This window comes from Opisthocomus hoazin, chromosome 16 (assembly GCF_030867145.1).
Source record: "Opisthocomus hoazin isolate bOpiHoa1 chromosome 16, bOpiHoa1.hap1, whole genome shotgun sequence".
Lineage (NCBI taxonomy): Eukaryota > Metazoa > Chordata > Aves > Opisthocomiformes > Opisthocomidae > Opisthocomus > Opisthocomus hoazin.
The window spans coordinates 14,783,742-14,798,932 of NC_134429.1; the positions used below are offsets into that span (position 1 = coordinate 14,783,742).

The 15,191-nt window shown below is 45.8% G+C and overlaps 1 protein-coding gene across 6 annotated transcripts in view; it reads left to right on the plus strand.

Moving 5' to 3' along the window:
- The window catches only part of UBR4 (ubiquitin protein ligase E3 component n-recognin 4), an 81,777-nt gene that overhangs the window by 48,118 nt on the left and 18,468 nt on the right, over positions 1-15,191 (plus strand). For all 6 annotated transcript variants that reach the window (XM_075437495.1, XM_075437490.1, XM_075437491.1 and 3 more), the window contains 17 exons: positions 636-721; positions 1,229-1,316; positions 1,451-1,644; positions 2,694-2,933; positions 4,085-4,223; positions 4,738-4,863; positions 5,031-5,159; positions 5,615-5,958; positions 6,195-6,285; positions 6,670-6,754; positions 7,163-7,290; positions 8,023-8,152; positions 8,639-8,796; positions 9,327-9,436; positions 9,988-10,129; positions 10,897-10,978; positions 11,960-12,133. In XM_075437495.1, coding sequence (XP_075293610.1) covers positions 636-721; positions 1,229-1,316; positions 1,451-1,644; positions 2,694-2,933; positions 4,085-4,223; positions 4,738-4,863; positions 5,031-5,159; positions 5,615-5,958; positions 6,195-6,285; positions 6,670-6,754; positions 7,163-7,290; positions 8,023-8,152; positions 8,639-8,796; positions 9,327-9,436; positions 9,988-10,129; positions 10,897-10,978; positions 11,960-12,133 — 2,446 coding nt within the window. The remainder of the gene's footprint in view (positions 1-635; positions 722-1,228; positions 1,317-1,450; positions 1,645-2,693; positions 2,934-4,084; positions 4,224-4,737; positions 4,864-5,030; positions 5,160-5,614; positions 5,959-6,194; positions 6,286-6,669; positions 6,755-7,162; positions 7,291-8,022; positions 8,153-8,638; positions 8,797-9,326; positions 9,437-9,987; positions 10,130-10,896; positions 10,979-11,959; positions 12,134-15,191) is intronic.

Consider the following 15,191-nt stretch of genomic DNA (forward strand, 5'->3'; position numbering starts at 1 on the left):
GTTTATGATACAGCTGGGACAGATTTTCTCTCAAAAGAACTTCTGGGGGAAATTGTTTTTTATTCCCAAAATTTGAATGTTAAAAAAGGCAGGGTCCTTAAAAAATTGGGGAGTGTGGATTTTTTGTTTTGTTGTTTTGGGATTTTTTGGTTTTGTGATTTTTTTTTTTATTTGGAAGAAAACTTCTTTCCCACAGGAAGCCGTTGTGGGAAAATACATTTATCTGCTAGCTGTAATTCATAGATTTTTGATATTTCAGCTCCTAGAAATCTTTTGTAACCATGACTTTTGAACAAAGGAAGTGGTAGGGTTTCTTAGGGGCCAAGTGGGCTTGAGAACAATAATTTAGTCGCACTGATACTTGCATGTGTATGCTTAAAGAGGTGGGAATGCCTTACAAATCTTGACAGGCATTTGCACTGATTGGCTGACAAATAGCACTGTTTTTGTGGTAAAGGTCTAATTTTAGGATCTGTTACATTCCTGGGTAATGATTTAACCACATAAATTCCTGTGGGTATCGTGCGTGCATCTTCTAGGGGACGTGGAACACCACAAGATGAGACGTCTTCATATCTTTGTAGCAATAAAAAAAAAAGCTTTGCGGAGACAATATTTTCCTAATTGTATTTCAGTTGAAGGAATACTCCCAAAAGGCCGTGGAGATCCTCCGTACTCAAAACCACATTCTTACCAACCACCCGAACTCCAACATTTACAAGTGAGTTACTTCTGACTTTGATCCATTTCACTGAAGGCGCTTTTCAGCAGACGAGCTGCGATCCGCAGGGGCGTACACAATTTTCTAATAAAATTGTGGTGGAGGAAGGACCCCTACTGAGATTGCGTGCTTGCTGCAGCTGGCCTTGGGAGAATAGCAGATTCCTTTCTGCCATGTGAAAAACGTGACATTCTATGCACTATCAGCAGAGTTTGCTGTTAGCTTTTTTGCTTTCCTTTTTGGTAAATGTTACAAAATAATAGGAGAATATAGACTTGCAGAATTAAGTGTTGTGTTCTTAGTCATACCTTGGCAGTTAATAATTACACTATAATGCTGCCTAGTGAAAAACAGTAGTTTTCAATGTTCTTTATATTGTAACGCTTCTGTTACTAAATCTGGAGCTGGGGACTACAGGTAAACTAAAACTATTCTGATTCAATGGCTTGTGTTTAAAACACAGTGAATGCCAAGTTACATATGTCAGTGTTCTTCCCCTCCTTCCAGCACGCTGTCTGGGCTGGTGGAGTTCGATGGCTATTACCTGGAGAGCGATCCTTGCCTTGTCTGCAACAACCCAGAGGTGCCCTTCTGTGTAAGTGACTACTGTTCTTAAACCCTTGCTGATAGCAGAGATCCCAGCCGTTTACAGCAGCATGGTTTGCTGTGTTTCTGAGGTTTTGGGGATGTAATCCTGTAGGCAGTGTGTCCTTGTTTTTGTCTTCTCAGTACATCAAGCTTTCCTCCATTAAAGTGGACACGCGGTACACCACCACCCAGCAAGTGGTGAAACTAATCGGTAGCCACACCATCAGCAAAGTGACAGTGAAGATAGGAGACCTGAAACGCACCAAAATGGTCCGAACCATCAACCTCTATTACAACAACAGGACAGTGCAAGCCATAGTGGAGCTGAAGAACAAGTATGTTCGTTCATGTTTTCTGTGTGCAGGTCACTGAATTTGGCATTATGATTTCTACTGAGCTGCCTGGTTTCTTGTTTTAGCTAATGTTCCTTCTTAGACTGTTACTCGTCTCTGTCAACCCATGTTGGGTGGGATTGTTCTGAATCTTCTACGATAAATTGTTGAAGAAAAGATCCGAATTTCACTTAGAGCTTGAAATGTACCTGTGAAATTTGTGTATGCAAACGTTGTACAGGCTCAGTTTTAAGCACCTAACTTAATTGTGTGGAAACCAGTATTAGTACCAAGAGCACCTCCTGGAGAGTTTGACTCAGAGAGGGATTGGGGCCTTGCAGCATGTCCAGAAATGCAGAAAGCATTAACATTACTTGTTTGAAGCCCTATAGTAGAATTAAAATTAGAAGCTGGATGGCCTAACTCTCGCCTCCTGCTTTACCCACAGAAAATGGCTCCTTTTCAACACATTGCTCAGTCTGGAGCCAGTTCTGTTTATATGCTTTCCCTTCTTACTTCTTGAGATGTTCTCACCAGAATCAGATCTTTTTGGCTTAGGGATTAATCTGTGCCTGCCGTTTATTGCTTATTTGAAGTCTTAATCCTCTGTGACATCACAAGTGGCTGCTGTGGAGAGGATTATGATGTCACAAAGAGAGGATTCTGACTTCAGGTTGAGAATAAGCAGTGGGAGCAGATGAGATCTTTAGAAATAAATATCCTGTTTTCATGCAAATGTCCTTACTAATAAAAAAATGGAGGTGAAAATCCCTAGAAAATGTCTGTAGAATTAAAGTTTTTCCATGAGGCATCAACAGCTCTTTAATCCTAAACAGTCTCTCTCTATGAAGAGGATAAAGGCTTAAAATGTATTTCTGGCTACATATCATGTCAATACAGAAGCTAAGGAAACGAATCCTAGAACTGCTCTCCATTCATCCCATTTAAAGTAGATTTGGAGCTGAGACGGTTGCGTTTGGCTTCTCTTTGTACGTGGGCAGGGAGGGTACTTCCCCACTGAAAACCGATGCCGCTTTCTTTCCTTTTCACAGGCCGGCTCGCTGGCACAAAGCTAAAAAAGTCCAGCTGACCCCAGGCCAGACGGAGGTGAAGATTGATTTGCCGCTGCCCATTGTGGCTTCAAACCTGATGATTGAATTTGCGGATTTCTATGAGAATTACCAGGCTTCCACGGAGACCCTGCAGTGCCCGCGGTGTAGCGCGTCTGTCCCAGCCAACCCGGGGGTGTGTGGGAACTGCGGCGAAAACGTGTACCAGTGCCACAAGTGCAGGTACGTCATCCTCCCTCCTCCCCACGGAGCCAGCGCCAGGGGTTTACGGAGCCCTTGTGCTGTTGCCCAAGTTGGATGTTCAACAAAATACCCTGCTATTTAAATACATGATTCTGGTTAATACAACTGCACAATCAAATTAGTCAAGAAGTATAAAACAGGCTTACAGGGATTTAATGTTAATGCAGGCTAACAAAGGAAACCTGATGCGGCAGTACTGAAAGAACACAGAAGTTTCAGATCAAGCCCTCAGAAGTTTAAAAAAGCATATTCCCAGGAGGAGGTTATTTTTGGCCTGCCCGTTCAAGGGCTTGAGGCTGGAGTTCAATGATACGATTGCAGGGGGGTTTCCCCACAGGATCCGTGACTTAGCGTGCAGGACGGACAGTGCTCGCTTGTCTGTTCAGAGCTTTTGTTGTACTCTGCTCATTCAGAACAGGGCTCAGGGTGTAATTTACTGTGTGCTATTCAAGCTTTTACTACAGTATTATAAATCCTTCTCTTTTGTGAGCTTTGTCTCTGTATCTGGTATCTCTTCTCCCCTTATTGCTGTCCCATATTCCTCTCCCATCCTCATGGGATTCAAGGTGGTTAGCAAGTTCTTTAAATAGAGCAGCTGATTACTGGTATATTGAAAGTTTTCCGTATCTCTTCTTGAATTGTGGGAGCTATAAATCAGTTCATGTCATGCTACTCTAGTCTGCAACAGGATAATAAATATGCTGTAGCTAGTCCCACTGCAACTGGGTACAGAGTGAAAGCTATTGAAAGCCTCGACCTTACAGAACAAAATGGTTTCCTTTTGTCTGTGTTCTCGTAAAGGGCACAGTGCCCTAGTCTGACGTTCTGCTGGGAATTACTGTAGTTAAAGTAGAATTCTTGGGAACAAATTCACATCTGTTTCTGCTTTTTCTGGCCAGAATGTGGCACCGCTTCTATAAGGAGTTTTTTGTTGCCTGATTTGTAGGTTTTTATTCTCACGTACCTCGTGTATTTCACTTGTGGCTTCCCCAGAGCAGTTTGGTAGGTTAGATGTTTTAAGGGCCATCCTTCTCTTTTACCTACTGAGTCCATTCCCAGCTTACTTCATTGCCCCAGTTACCTTGATAAAGCTCATCTGCATTCTTTGACCTTTCTGGCTTGCCTTTCAGATCTATTAATTATGACGAGAAAGATCCCTTCCTTTGCAATGCCTGTGGGTTCTGTAAATACGCTCGCTTTGACTTCATGTTGTATGCCAAGCCTTGTTGTGCCGTGGATCCCATAGAGAATGAAGAGGATCGAAAGAAGGTGAGACTAGTTGCAGATTCATTAATGAAATGCTATATTTCTTGGCCAAGTCAACAGTGTAGGGACATCAGAGGTCCATCCCACTTGGGAAGAACATGAAAAGCAGTGCTCCTTCAAGGCTTCTCACTGATTTAGTCCTGATTTACCATCTTGCTCCACTAAATAAGTAATTTTACAGAAGGTATAATTCACTGCTTTACTTTTAAACTAGCTATCTAGTACTGCATCTCTTTGCCTTGACGTGCAAGGGGGTGAATTTGGGTTGTGCTGTATGCGTTAGCATCCCATCTGAGGAGCCTACTAATGAATGAAGAACCCAAAGGGTGTGCTGAATATAGTGGTAGCAGAGTGGTACTCGTGGCAGAAGCGAGGTGCAGGATTACCACGTATTTGTTTTTCTGTCAGAAAAAGGCAGAAGAGGCAGAAGACTTGGAGGTTGGTGGTTGTAGTTCTGTAGAATTAAAAATTGTGTCTAAACATAAACCAGGAGTTTCCTTTCCTTCTTTGTTCTTAGGCGGTAACAAATATCAACACTCTCCTGGACAAGGCTGACCGAGTGTATCACCAGCTCATGGGACACCAACCACAGCTGGAAAACCTCCTGTGTAAAGTGAATGAGGCGGCTCCTGAAAAGCCACAGGTAAAAACAGACAGATGAATCTCGCACAGAACCACAGGCTGGTGAAACTCTGGCCTTTATATTGCCAAGAGCAACTGAAGGTCCTTGCCTCAGATGCTGTTCTGCAGTAGATATTTTTGTGTGTAGCCTCCATGTATGATTCCTTTTCGTTTTCCCCTCTGTTACAGGATGAATCTGGTAGTAGTGGAGGGATAAGTTCTACCTCAGCTAGTGTGAATAGATACATACTCCAGTTAGCCCAGGAGTATTGCGGTGACTGCAAGAACTCTTTCGATGAACTTTCCAAAATCATCCAGGTATGATGTGCTTTGATTTGAATTTGGGTTGTGTGTTTTCTTCTGTCGCCAGATACAGTGCGTATCAGAAATAGAAAGTAAGATGTTGCCATTCTGTGTTAAAGGATGTCATTAACACTAGGTGATCAGCTGCATATTTTCAGGGACGTAACAAAACAATAATTTCTAAAAGCTATGGTTACTATTAGTACTATGCATTTGTCATGTTTCCAGTGTTACAGTGCATGTAATGTAGACAACAAACCTTTAAACAGGGAGTTAACTGAGAGTTAGGCTGGTACTTCTAACGGATCTCCCAAGTCTGCCGTTGACATTAAGGATTTGAAGTTTTGAGATACTTGGTTAAAAATGTTGCTCCACAAAATACACAGTGCAAATATCCCATGAATGGGATTAGCAGTTATATGCTGCCTCACAGTTCCACAACTTTCATGTCTCCTTTTCTGTGTTTCCAGAAAGTGTTTGCCTCTCGAAAGGAACTCCTGGAATATGATCTCCAACAGAGAGAGGCAGCAACGAAGTCCTCGCGAACCACTGCCCAACCCACGTTTACTGCCAGCCAGTATCGTGCCTTGTCTGTTTTAGGCTGTGGCCACACATCATCAACGAAATGCTATGGCTGTGCCTCAGCCGTCACTGAACACTGCATAACGCTGCTCCGGGCTTTGGCCACCAACTCTGCCATCAGGCATATCCTTGTGTCCCAGGGCCTCATCCGAGAGCTCTTTGACTACAACTTGCGCCGGGGCGCAGCCACTATGCGGGAGGAGGTCCATCAGCTCATGTGCCTTCTGACCAGGTTAGGTCTGATTCGGTGTTTGCAGCCCTCTGACTTCCAGTGGGCTCTGGAAAGCCGCGTGTTTGTGCATGCACAGTCAGAAAGGAAGAGCTTTATGGGGGGAGAGATCTTAGATCAGCAAACTGTAGGCTGGGACTGCTTGTACGTTTGTTATCCACTAAGCCGAAATCCCAGGAGCCTTTGTTATTTAATACGAGCCCAGCATTACAGTGTTCTCTTTTTCCTTCTGGAATTAGGGACAATCCAGAGGCCACACAACAAATGAATGACTTAATCATCGGGAAGGTTTCTGCAGCTCTGAAGGGACACTGGGCAAATCCAGACTTGGTGAGAGACTCCAGTGTTTTCCTTTTTCTTGTTTCTGCCCCTCTGCAACGGCTGGTATATTCTAATCATCGCATCTTCTCTCTTACCATGGTCTAATTGTAATATGGAAGGTGTTTGTGTCTTGATAGGAGTTAAGATAATGTTAGAGTCAAGCAGAAAATTATGCGATTAGGTATATGCACAAGTTTCCACAGACAGTTCTGCCTGTCCTGGCTGTCGCTTGCAGCTCTCTCAAATAGGTTGCTAGTTGTCCCAAATGGGCACGGGATTAAATTTGCTTAGATGGATGTGTTTTGAACCTGTGTTTTTTAAATATCAGAAGGCAAAAAGGGCTGCTGTGTCACCAAGGCTTCTTAAGCCTTTGAACATGTGTCTGTGTTACAGGCTAGCAGCCTCCAGTGTGAAATGTTGCTGCTAACAGATTCCATTTCGAAGGAAGACAGCTGCTGGGAGCTCCGACTGCGTTGTGGTGAGTTCAGACAACTAATGTGGAAGCTTTATTTTGTAATGCTATGCCCAGGTCCATGCACCGTAGTAAGATTTTAAGGAAGGGAACTGATGACAACTCGGATAGCTTGTGATTAGGGTTAGAAATGGAGTTAGCACCAGATAGCTTTGTCTTGGGGTAATGTGTTTCTTGAAACAGGAGTGCTGAGAAGTAGAAAGATGGAGGTGTGAAGGGAAGGATGGCAAGATTCTCTTGCTGTAATAGAAAATAATGGTTTTCCATCCATGGCTGCATGGGAATGTGGTAGTTTTGCTTGAGGGTATGAGGTCTTATCTAACTCTGAACGCTTTCAGTGTGCTGTATAGAGCTGTGGAGGTGTCCTACGTGCAGAACTTGGAGTGGAATGAAAATGTTTGTCTGTCTTTTCAGCTCTCAGCCTCTTTCTGATGGCAGTGAACATTAAGACTCCAGTGGTTGTTGAGAACATCACCCTCATGTGCCTGCGCATTCTTGAAAAGCTGATCAAGCCACCTGCTCCAACCAGCAAGAAAAACAAGGTACTGCCTTAGACAGATGCTGAGCAAAGCATCTGAAAATTTGCTGATTAAAGTCTGGCACACTGATCTCGGTGATGAATAACTGAGTGAGGAGCCAGGGCTTGCTTTTCCTGATCATGGTTATTAGGGAAGCGCAATCGCGTGACTCTTGTCTTTGCAGACTGCAAATTACAGGTAGCTGCTTCCCGTTTTTTATTGGTTTTTATTGTTCTCTGGTGGCTTTGACCACTACTATTCAAAACTGGGCTTTGCTTTTTTCCACTCAGATCTGAGGCATGGGGAAAGAGCTACTTCAAAGCTACGGCTTGGTTATTTGGGGCAAGGTTTTGGTGCTTTCAACAGCTTTGTAGAATCAAATACCTAAACGTTGGTAGAATCAAGTACCTTTTTTAAATATAGAGCTACAATTCTGATAACATTTATATTGATTGGCTGCTCCTTGATTGTGATGTAGGATAACATTTGCAAAGGAGAAGCTATCTTTCTGCTTTGGTCTAGCTATCTGATAATCACAAGTGGATGTTGAAGATGGATTTGCTGATATTTCAGTAGCAACTGCAATGAGGCATCTCTTAGTTCATCATTAACATAAACTGTATACCCTGCTCTTGTCCAAGAGCTGCATTGACCTATTCATAGAGCAGGCACAGCTAGTGATCGACCAACAGGAGTTACTCTTAAGGGAACAGGCTGTGGCTTTCTGGGGAATCATAGAGCTTTTTCATTTGTTAGGATGTGCCTGTGGATGCTCTCACCACTGTGAAGCCTTACAGCAATGAAATCCATGCACAAGCTCAGCTGTGGCTCAAGAGGGACCCCAAAGCATCCTATGAAGCTTGGAAAAAGTGCCTCCCTGCCAGAGGTAGTCCTGTGCTTTTAACTTGCTGCAATTTTGTGAAGAAACCCTCCAGGTTTATTAAGGAATGTACTGCTGTAGAGTTGTGTTGGTTTCTGTCCCATGACATCTGATACCATCTTCACACTTAGCTGTGTAGTCCTTAGAGACTGTAGCACTGACTTTTCTGGGCTGTGTTGCTCAAACCCTGAGCAGAAAATGCGGTGTGCCTCAAGATAATCAGGGGAATGTGAAAAACTAAACTTGTTGCTTATTTAAAGTGATACCAGCCAACTGAAAAGCTGATTGAATTCCCTGAGAGGCTATGGGATTTGCATCTGGCTTGGAAGTGAACATAGCACCAGGCAGAAGTGAAAATGGCAGCAGAAAGAAATTAAGAAGCTACTCAGCTTCTCACCTGGAGTTTGGAGAGTTCCAGTATGGATTAAAAAATACAATGGCAGTTTGCAGTTAGCAGCTGATGACACTTCTGAGCTGTGTTGAATATTGCAGGTGTAGATGCCAAGGGGAAGTCTCTCAGCAAAGCTGAGCTTCACCAGCTCTACTTGTCGGAAAAATATGTCTGGAAATGGAAACAGTTCATGAGTCGTCGTGGGAAGAGAACTTGCCCTCTGGATCTCAAGCTGGGACACAACAATTGGCTGCGACAGGTAAATGTGGGTAAAAACTCCAGTGGGATGCAACCCCCAGAGCCAACCGTCAGAGGTTATTGGTAGTTTGCCACATTTTATGCGCTTTGCAGATGATATGAGCAGTGATACTTGGGGAGACTGTGACTCTATCTAATTCCAAGTGAGGTTTGCAGCTTTGTTCTCGTAAAAGGACTACATCTGAACATCTATCCAGTAGTCTGCATGTTTTTAAACTCTGAACCATTAATTGCCACGGTGCTCGTACCTGTTCACTTAGCTGCATTTTGACTACGGAATTTTCATAGGTCCTGGGCAGAAGTGTTACTTCCTGTGTGTGTGGATTAGTATGTCACCTACACAGCACATTGTTTAAATGTTGTGGTGGCAAGCAAAGTAGGCGTTCTCACAGAATCAAGTCTTTGGAAGAATAAGAGAGTGCTGCCACCAGGTCACCAAACTGTCCTAACATATGCTGTGCCTTTTTGTAAAATATCACTAGTTTATCTGTGTGCATCGAATAGTGCCATCTTTTGATGCTCCTGCCTTAGGTGCTGTTTACTCCTGCCACTCAAGCTGCAAGGCAAGCTGCGTGTACTATTGTGGAAGCTCTGGCTACCATCCCCAGCCGCAAACAGCAGATCCTTGATCTCCTGACAAGGTATTTCTGTGTTGCCACATTTTGCACCTCCAGGATTATTTTTCTTTAGTTCCCATGAGAATCTCTCCCTTCTTCCAACTTTTCTCACACCTCTCCCTTGTATACCTCTGGTTCACAGGTGTTTTGAGGCTGGATTCTAAACCTTAATTAGCTGGGATGGTGTAGTTTTAGGAAGACCTTTTCTATATTTTGCTGTCTGGCACTGAGCTATTGCAGTTCTGTACTTTTTCTGGAGGTAAGCAGATGGTGTTCAGCTGTGTGGACAGCATTTCCCCTGCCTCTTAGACAGCAAAATAATAGGGTGAACTCTCTTCCAACTCCTGTGACATAACTTACTCCAACTGATGCTAGTAGCACAGCTGGGGAGCTCCTTTTTGGGACAAAATACCACTTTAGCCATTGAATAATGAATATTAGTTATGCTCTTAGCTAGGAGGGCAACAGGGAGGATAGATTTCTGGAGGCTTTTTCTTTCTTTCCGTGGTGTCCTTAAGCTGTGAATACCTCTTGTGACTGTGAAGTGGTTGTCAGCTTGTGTTTCTCTTTACTAGCTACCTGGATGAGCTGAGCATTGCTGGTGAGTGTGCTGCCGAGTACCTGGCACTGTACCAGAAACTCATCAAACCGGCCCACTGGAAGGTCTACCTGGCAGCCAGGGGTGTTCTGCCCTATGTTGGCAACCTCATCACTAAGGTATGGGCTTGTGTGGAGGAACTAGGTGGTAGCAGAAAGCTTGTCCCTGACCTGTCATTTTGGCTTCTTTTTGGCTTTGAGATCTTCATCTCTTTGTTCAGTGCCCTGTTGCTGACCCGTGCCAGCTTTGTCAAGTTCACACTTCTGTGCTGGCATCTCTGAACAGCAAGAGCTACAGTGGTTTTAGCCCCAGCTGTAGCATTCCTCAGCTCAAACTGACTGGTACAGGTTAACTGGCTGCTCTCGGGGCAGCTGCACTAAGCGGTACAAATATTGCTACGCTGTCTTGGCACCAGGTCCAACTTGGAAGCTGTCTTAGCTGCCAGACTGGACTCCAAAAGCCGTTGACAGCAAGGGAGGTGTGCTACCATGTCTTGAGTGTGAATTACAGCCTGTTGAAGGAGAAGCACTTTTAAATTGCAGTCTTAAGAGTGTTAGGTCTCAGGAGTTCTCTGTGGTGATCCCTGGTGCACCCCAGAGAGGCAGGTGACACCCTCCCTATAAATTCTGGCCTTGAGTCCATCATGGAGGGCCACTAGAGCAAAGCAGTGGTGGTAGGTAGGTGTGGAGAGAAGTCGAGGAGGATGTTTGGGGTAGATTTTCTCGCGACTCCCCCTTCCCTCCCCACTGCTGCATTACAGTTCTGGTTTCTGTGGCTGGCTCTGATTCTTTGCTGTGTTCCTTTGCGTTCGGTGTTAGACACTCGCCAGCTAGTCATTATTGGCATTGCAGTTTCTTGTCCTAATAGGCTTGCTCATTATTTTTAGGAAATAGCTCGTTTACTTGCCTTGGAGGAAGCAACACTCAACACGGATTTGCAGCAGGGATATGCCTTGAAAAGTCTCACAGGTATTTGGTGGCATCAACGCACGTCCTGTAGTAGGATTAGAGTTGGGGTGATTGTTGTGCTGTAACAGCAGAATATCAAAGAGATGAGATGCAGTGTTTTGCAATTGTCAAGCATTGGATTTTTGCCAACAATTTAGCACTTAACTCCTAAATGGACTTTTCCATAATTTTTATGGCCAGTTTCAGTTTATAGTTACTTGAACTGTAGTAGTGTATCATGAGCAAACTTCATCGTATCACTTTTCTTCTCCATTTCCTAATTATGTTTATTGTACAGTATAATTCCTGGGACCATTGTAAACACTGCTGATTTATTCCTACCTGTTGCTTCCTACCTACTCGATCTGTGGTAGCTTTTTTGAATCTTCTAGGATATACTTTTTCTGAAACTTGTTGGAAATGGAACATCATTAACTAGGTCATTCTTTTTTGTATCCTCTTCCATGTTCCTTAGAAATTAATGGTCTAGTTCATAAGCCTGGCTTCTTGCAAGAAACAGCAGGTTGATAAATATGTCGTGGGGAAGAATCTAAATGCTCGCTGATTCTTTACTTACTATAGGAGTGACCAATTTGGTGATGTATTTGTTAGACACCTCCCACACTTGCTGTCACATCGTCGGAGCTCGCTTAAATATTAGAAGGGGAGTAGTCATCTGCTTTTAAAATACCTTGTGACAGAAAAACATCAAGAAGTGCAGAATTTTGCATCAAGCACTTAAGAAGCTCCCTTTCCTCCTTCCCTCACCATGGTCCCGTATGGTATAATTGACAAGGCAGTGCTCGCGGGCCAGGGGTTTTGCCTCCAACCATTCAGTTCGTAGAAGTGAGCTTTAAACCGCAGACTGACAGTGGGAATTGTTACAAGCCATTTCATTGTGCTGCTCTTAGGATATCATGCCCTGTGTGCTGGCCACGTGAAATTCAGAGCTAACAAATCAAATGGTCTCTCCCACTTCCTGAGTATCTCATTGCTTTATAGGTCTTCTCTCTTCCTTCGTGGAGGTGGAGTCCATCAAACGGCACTTCAAAAGCCGCCTGGTGGGTACGGTCCTGAATGGGTACCTGTGTTTGAGGAAGCTTGTGGTACAGAGAACAAAGCTGATCGATGAAACCCAGGACATGCTGCTGGAGATGTTGGAAGATATGACAACAGGTAAAACCACCTCGGTTCCATAAATCCAGAGCCTGGGTCAACCAAGATGAAAAAGCAGATAGTTACAGCCAGACAAAGAACTTCCTTCTAAAAGACTACTGTAGTGAAGGGGTTTTTTACAGCTTGAACCTTCACAGAATCACAGAATCACAGAATCACAGAATCACAGAATAGTAGGGGTTGGAAGGGACCTCTGTGGGTCATCTAGTCCAACCCCCCCGCCGAAGCAGGGTCACCTACAGCAGGCTGCACAGGACCTTGTCCAGGCGGGTCTTGAATATCTCCAGAGAAGGAGACTCCACAACCTCCCTGGGCAGCCTGTTCCAGTGCTCCGTCACCCTCAGAGAGAAGAAGTTCCTCCTCATGTTCAGACGGAACTTCCTGTGCCTCAGTTTGTGCCCATTACCCCTTGTCCTGTCACTGGGCACCACTGAAAAGAGCTTGGCCCCATCCTCCTGACACCCACCCTGCAGATATTTGTAGGCATTTATAAGGTCCCCTCGCAGCCTTCTCTTCTTCAGGCTGAACAAGCCCAGTTCCCTCAACCTCTCCTCGTAGTGGAGATGCTCCAGTCCCCTCACCATCCTTGTAGCCCTCCGCTGGACTCTCTCCAGTAGCTCTTCATCCTTCTTGAACTGGGGAGCCCAGAACTGGACACAGTACTCCAGATGAGGCCTCACCAGGGTAGTGTAGAGGGGAAGGAGAACCTCCCTTGTCCTGCTGGCCACACTCTTCTTGATGCACCCCAGGATCCCATTGGCCTTCTTGGCAGCCAGGGCACACTGCTGGCTCATAGTTAACCTGTCGTCCACCAGGACACCCAGGTCCCTCTCCGCAGAGCTGCTCTCCAGCAGGTCCACCCCAAGCCTGTACTGGTGCATGAGGTTGTTCCTCCCCAGGTGCAGGACCCTGCACTTGCCCTTGTTGAACCTCATCAGGTTCCTCTCTGCCCAGCTTTCCAGCCTATCCAGGTCACGCTGAATGGCAGCACAGCCTTCCGGTGTATCTACCACACCTCCCAGTTTGGTGTCGTCAGCAAACTTGCTGAGGGTACATTCTAACTCTTCATCCAGGTCGTTGATGAAGAAGTTAAACAAGACTGGGCCCAGTACTGACCCCTGAGGGACACCACTAGTTACCAGCCTCCAGCTAGACTCAGCGCCGCTGATGACAACCCTCTGAGTTCTGCCATTCAGCCAGTTCTCTATCCACTTCACCGACCACTCATCCAGCCCACACTTCCTCAGCTTCCCCAGGAGGATATCATGGGAGACTGTGTCGAAAGCCTTGCTGAAGTCAAGGTAGATAACATCCACAGCTCTCCCTTCGTCTACCCAGCCAGTCATGTCATCATAGAAAGCTATCAGATTGGTCAGGCATGATTTCCCCTTGGTGAATCCATGCTGACTACTCCTGATAACCTTCTTTTCTTCCACTTGCTTGATGATGGCCTCCAGGATAAGCTGCTCCATCACCTTTCCCGGGATGGAGGTGAGGCTGACCGGCCTGTAGTTCCCTGGGTCCTCCTTCTTGCCCTTTTTGAAGATTGGAGTGACATTGGCCTTTCTCCAGTCCTCGGGCACCTCTCCAGTCCTCCAGGACCTCTCAAAGATGATGGAGAGTGGCTCAGCAATGACATCCGCCAGCTCCCTCAGCACTCGTGGGTGCATTCCGTCGGGGCCCATGGATTTGTGGACATCCAGATCGCTTAAGCGATCCCTCACACAGTCCTCCTCGACCAAGGGAAAGTCGTCCTCTTTGTAGGCTTCTTCTCTTACCTCCGGGGCCTGGGATTCCTGAGGGCCAGTCTTAGCACTGAAGACTGAAGCAAAGAAGGCATTCATTAGCTCTGCCTTCTCCGCATCCTCCGTCACCAGGACACCCGCCTCATTCAGCAGCGGCCCCACGTTGTCCCTAGCCTTCCTTTTGCTGCTGATGTAGTTGAAGAAGCCCTTCTTGTTGTTTTTGACATCCCTTGCCAGCTTCAATTCCAGGTGAGCCTTGGCCTTCCTTGTCGCATCCCTGCATGCTCTCACTACGTTTCTGTACTCTTCCCAAGTGGCCTGTCCCTCTTTCCACATGCCATGCACCTTTCTCTTCTGCCTGATCTCCGCTAGAAGCTCCTTGTTTAACCATGCAGGTCTCCTGCCTCCTTTGCTAAATTTCTTTCTCAGGGGGATGCATTGCTCCTGTGCATGGAAGAAGTGTTGTTTAAAAAGCGACCAGCACTCATGGACCCCCCTGCCTTCGAGAGCCCTGGCCCACGGGATTCCTCCCAGTAGCTCCTTGAAGAGGGCAAAGTCAGCCCTCCTGAGGTCCAGGGTTTTGATCCTGCTTATCGCCCTGCTTCCTCCATGCAGGATCCTGAACTCGACCATTTCATGGTCACTGCAGCCGAGTCTACCTCCAACCTTCACGTCCTCCACCAGTCCCTCCTTGTTTGTTAACACGAGGTCCAGCAGCGCGCCTTTCCTTGTTGGTTCCTCCACCACTTGCATCAGAAAGTTATCATCGATGCTCTGTAGGAACCTCCTGGATTGCGCCTGCCTAGCTGTATGGTCTTCCCAGCTGATGTCAGGGTGGTTGAAGTCCCCCATGAGAACCAGAGCCTGTGACTGTGAGGCTGCTTGCAGCTGCCTGTAGAAGGCTTCATCAACCTCCTCCTCCTGGTCAGGTGGCCTGTAGTATACACCCACAGTAATGTCACCCGTGTGAGCCTGTCCCTTAATTCTAACCCACAAGCTTTCAACTCCTTCTTCACTTGCCCCCAGGCCAAGCTCAATGCATTCCAGTTGCTCCCTCACATATAGAGCAACTCCCCCACCTCTCCTTGTTGACCTGTCTTTCCTAAAGAGTCTGTAGCCATCTATGACAGCATGCCAGTCATGCGAGTTGTCCCACCACGTTTCTGTGATGGCGACCAAGTCGTAGCCGTCCTGCTGTATAATGGCTTCCAGCTCCTCCTGTTTATTGGCCATACTACGTGCATTGGTGTAAACACACTTGAGCTGGGCTGTCAATCTCACCCCTGGCCTTGGCACTCCAAGCCTAGGCTCAT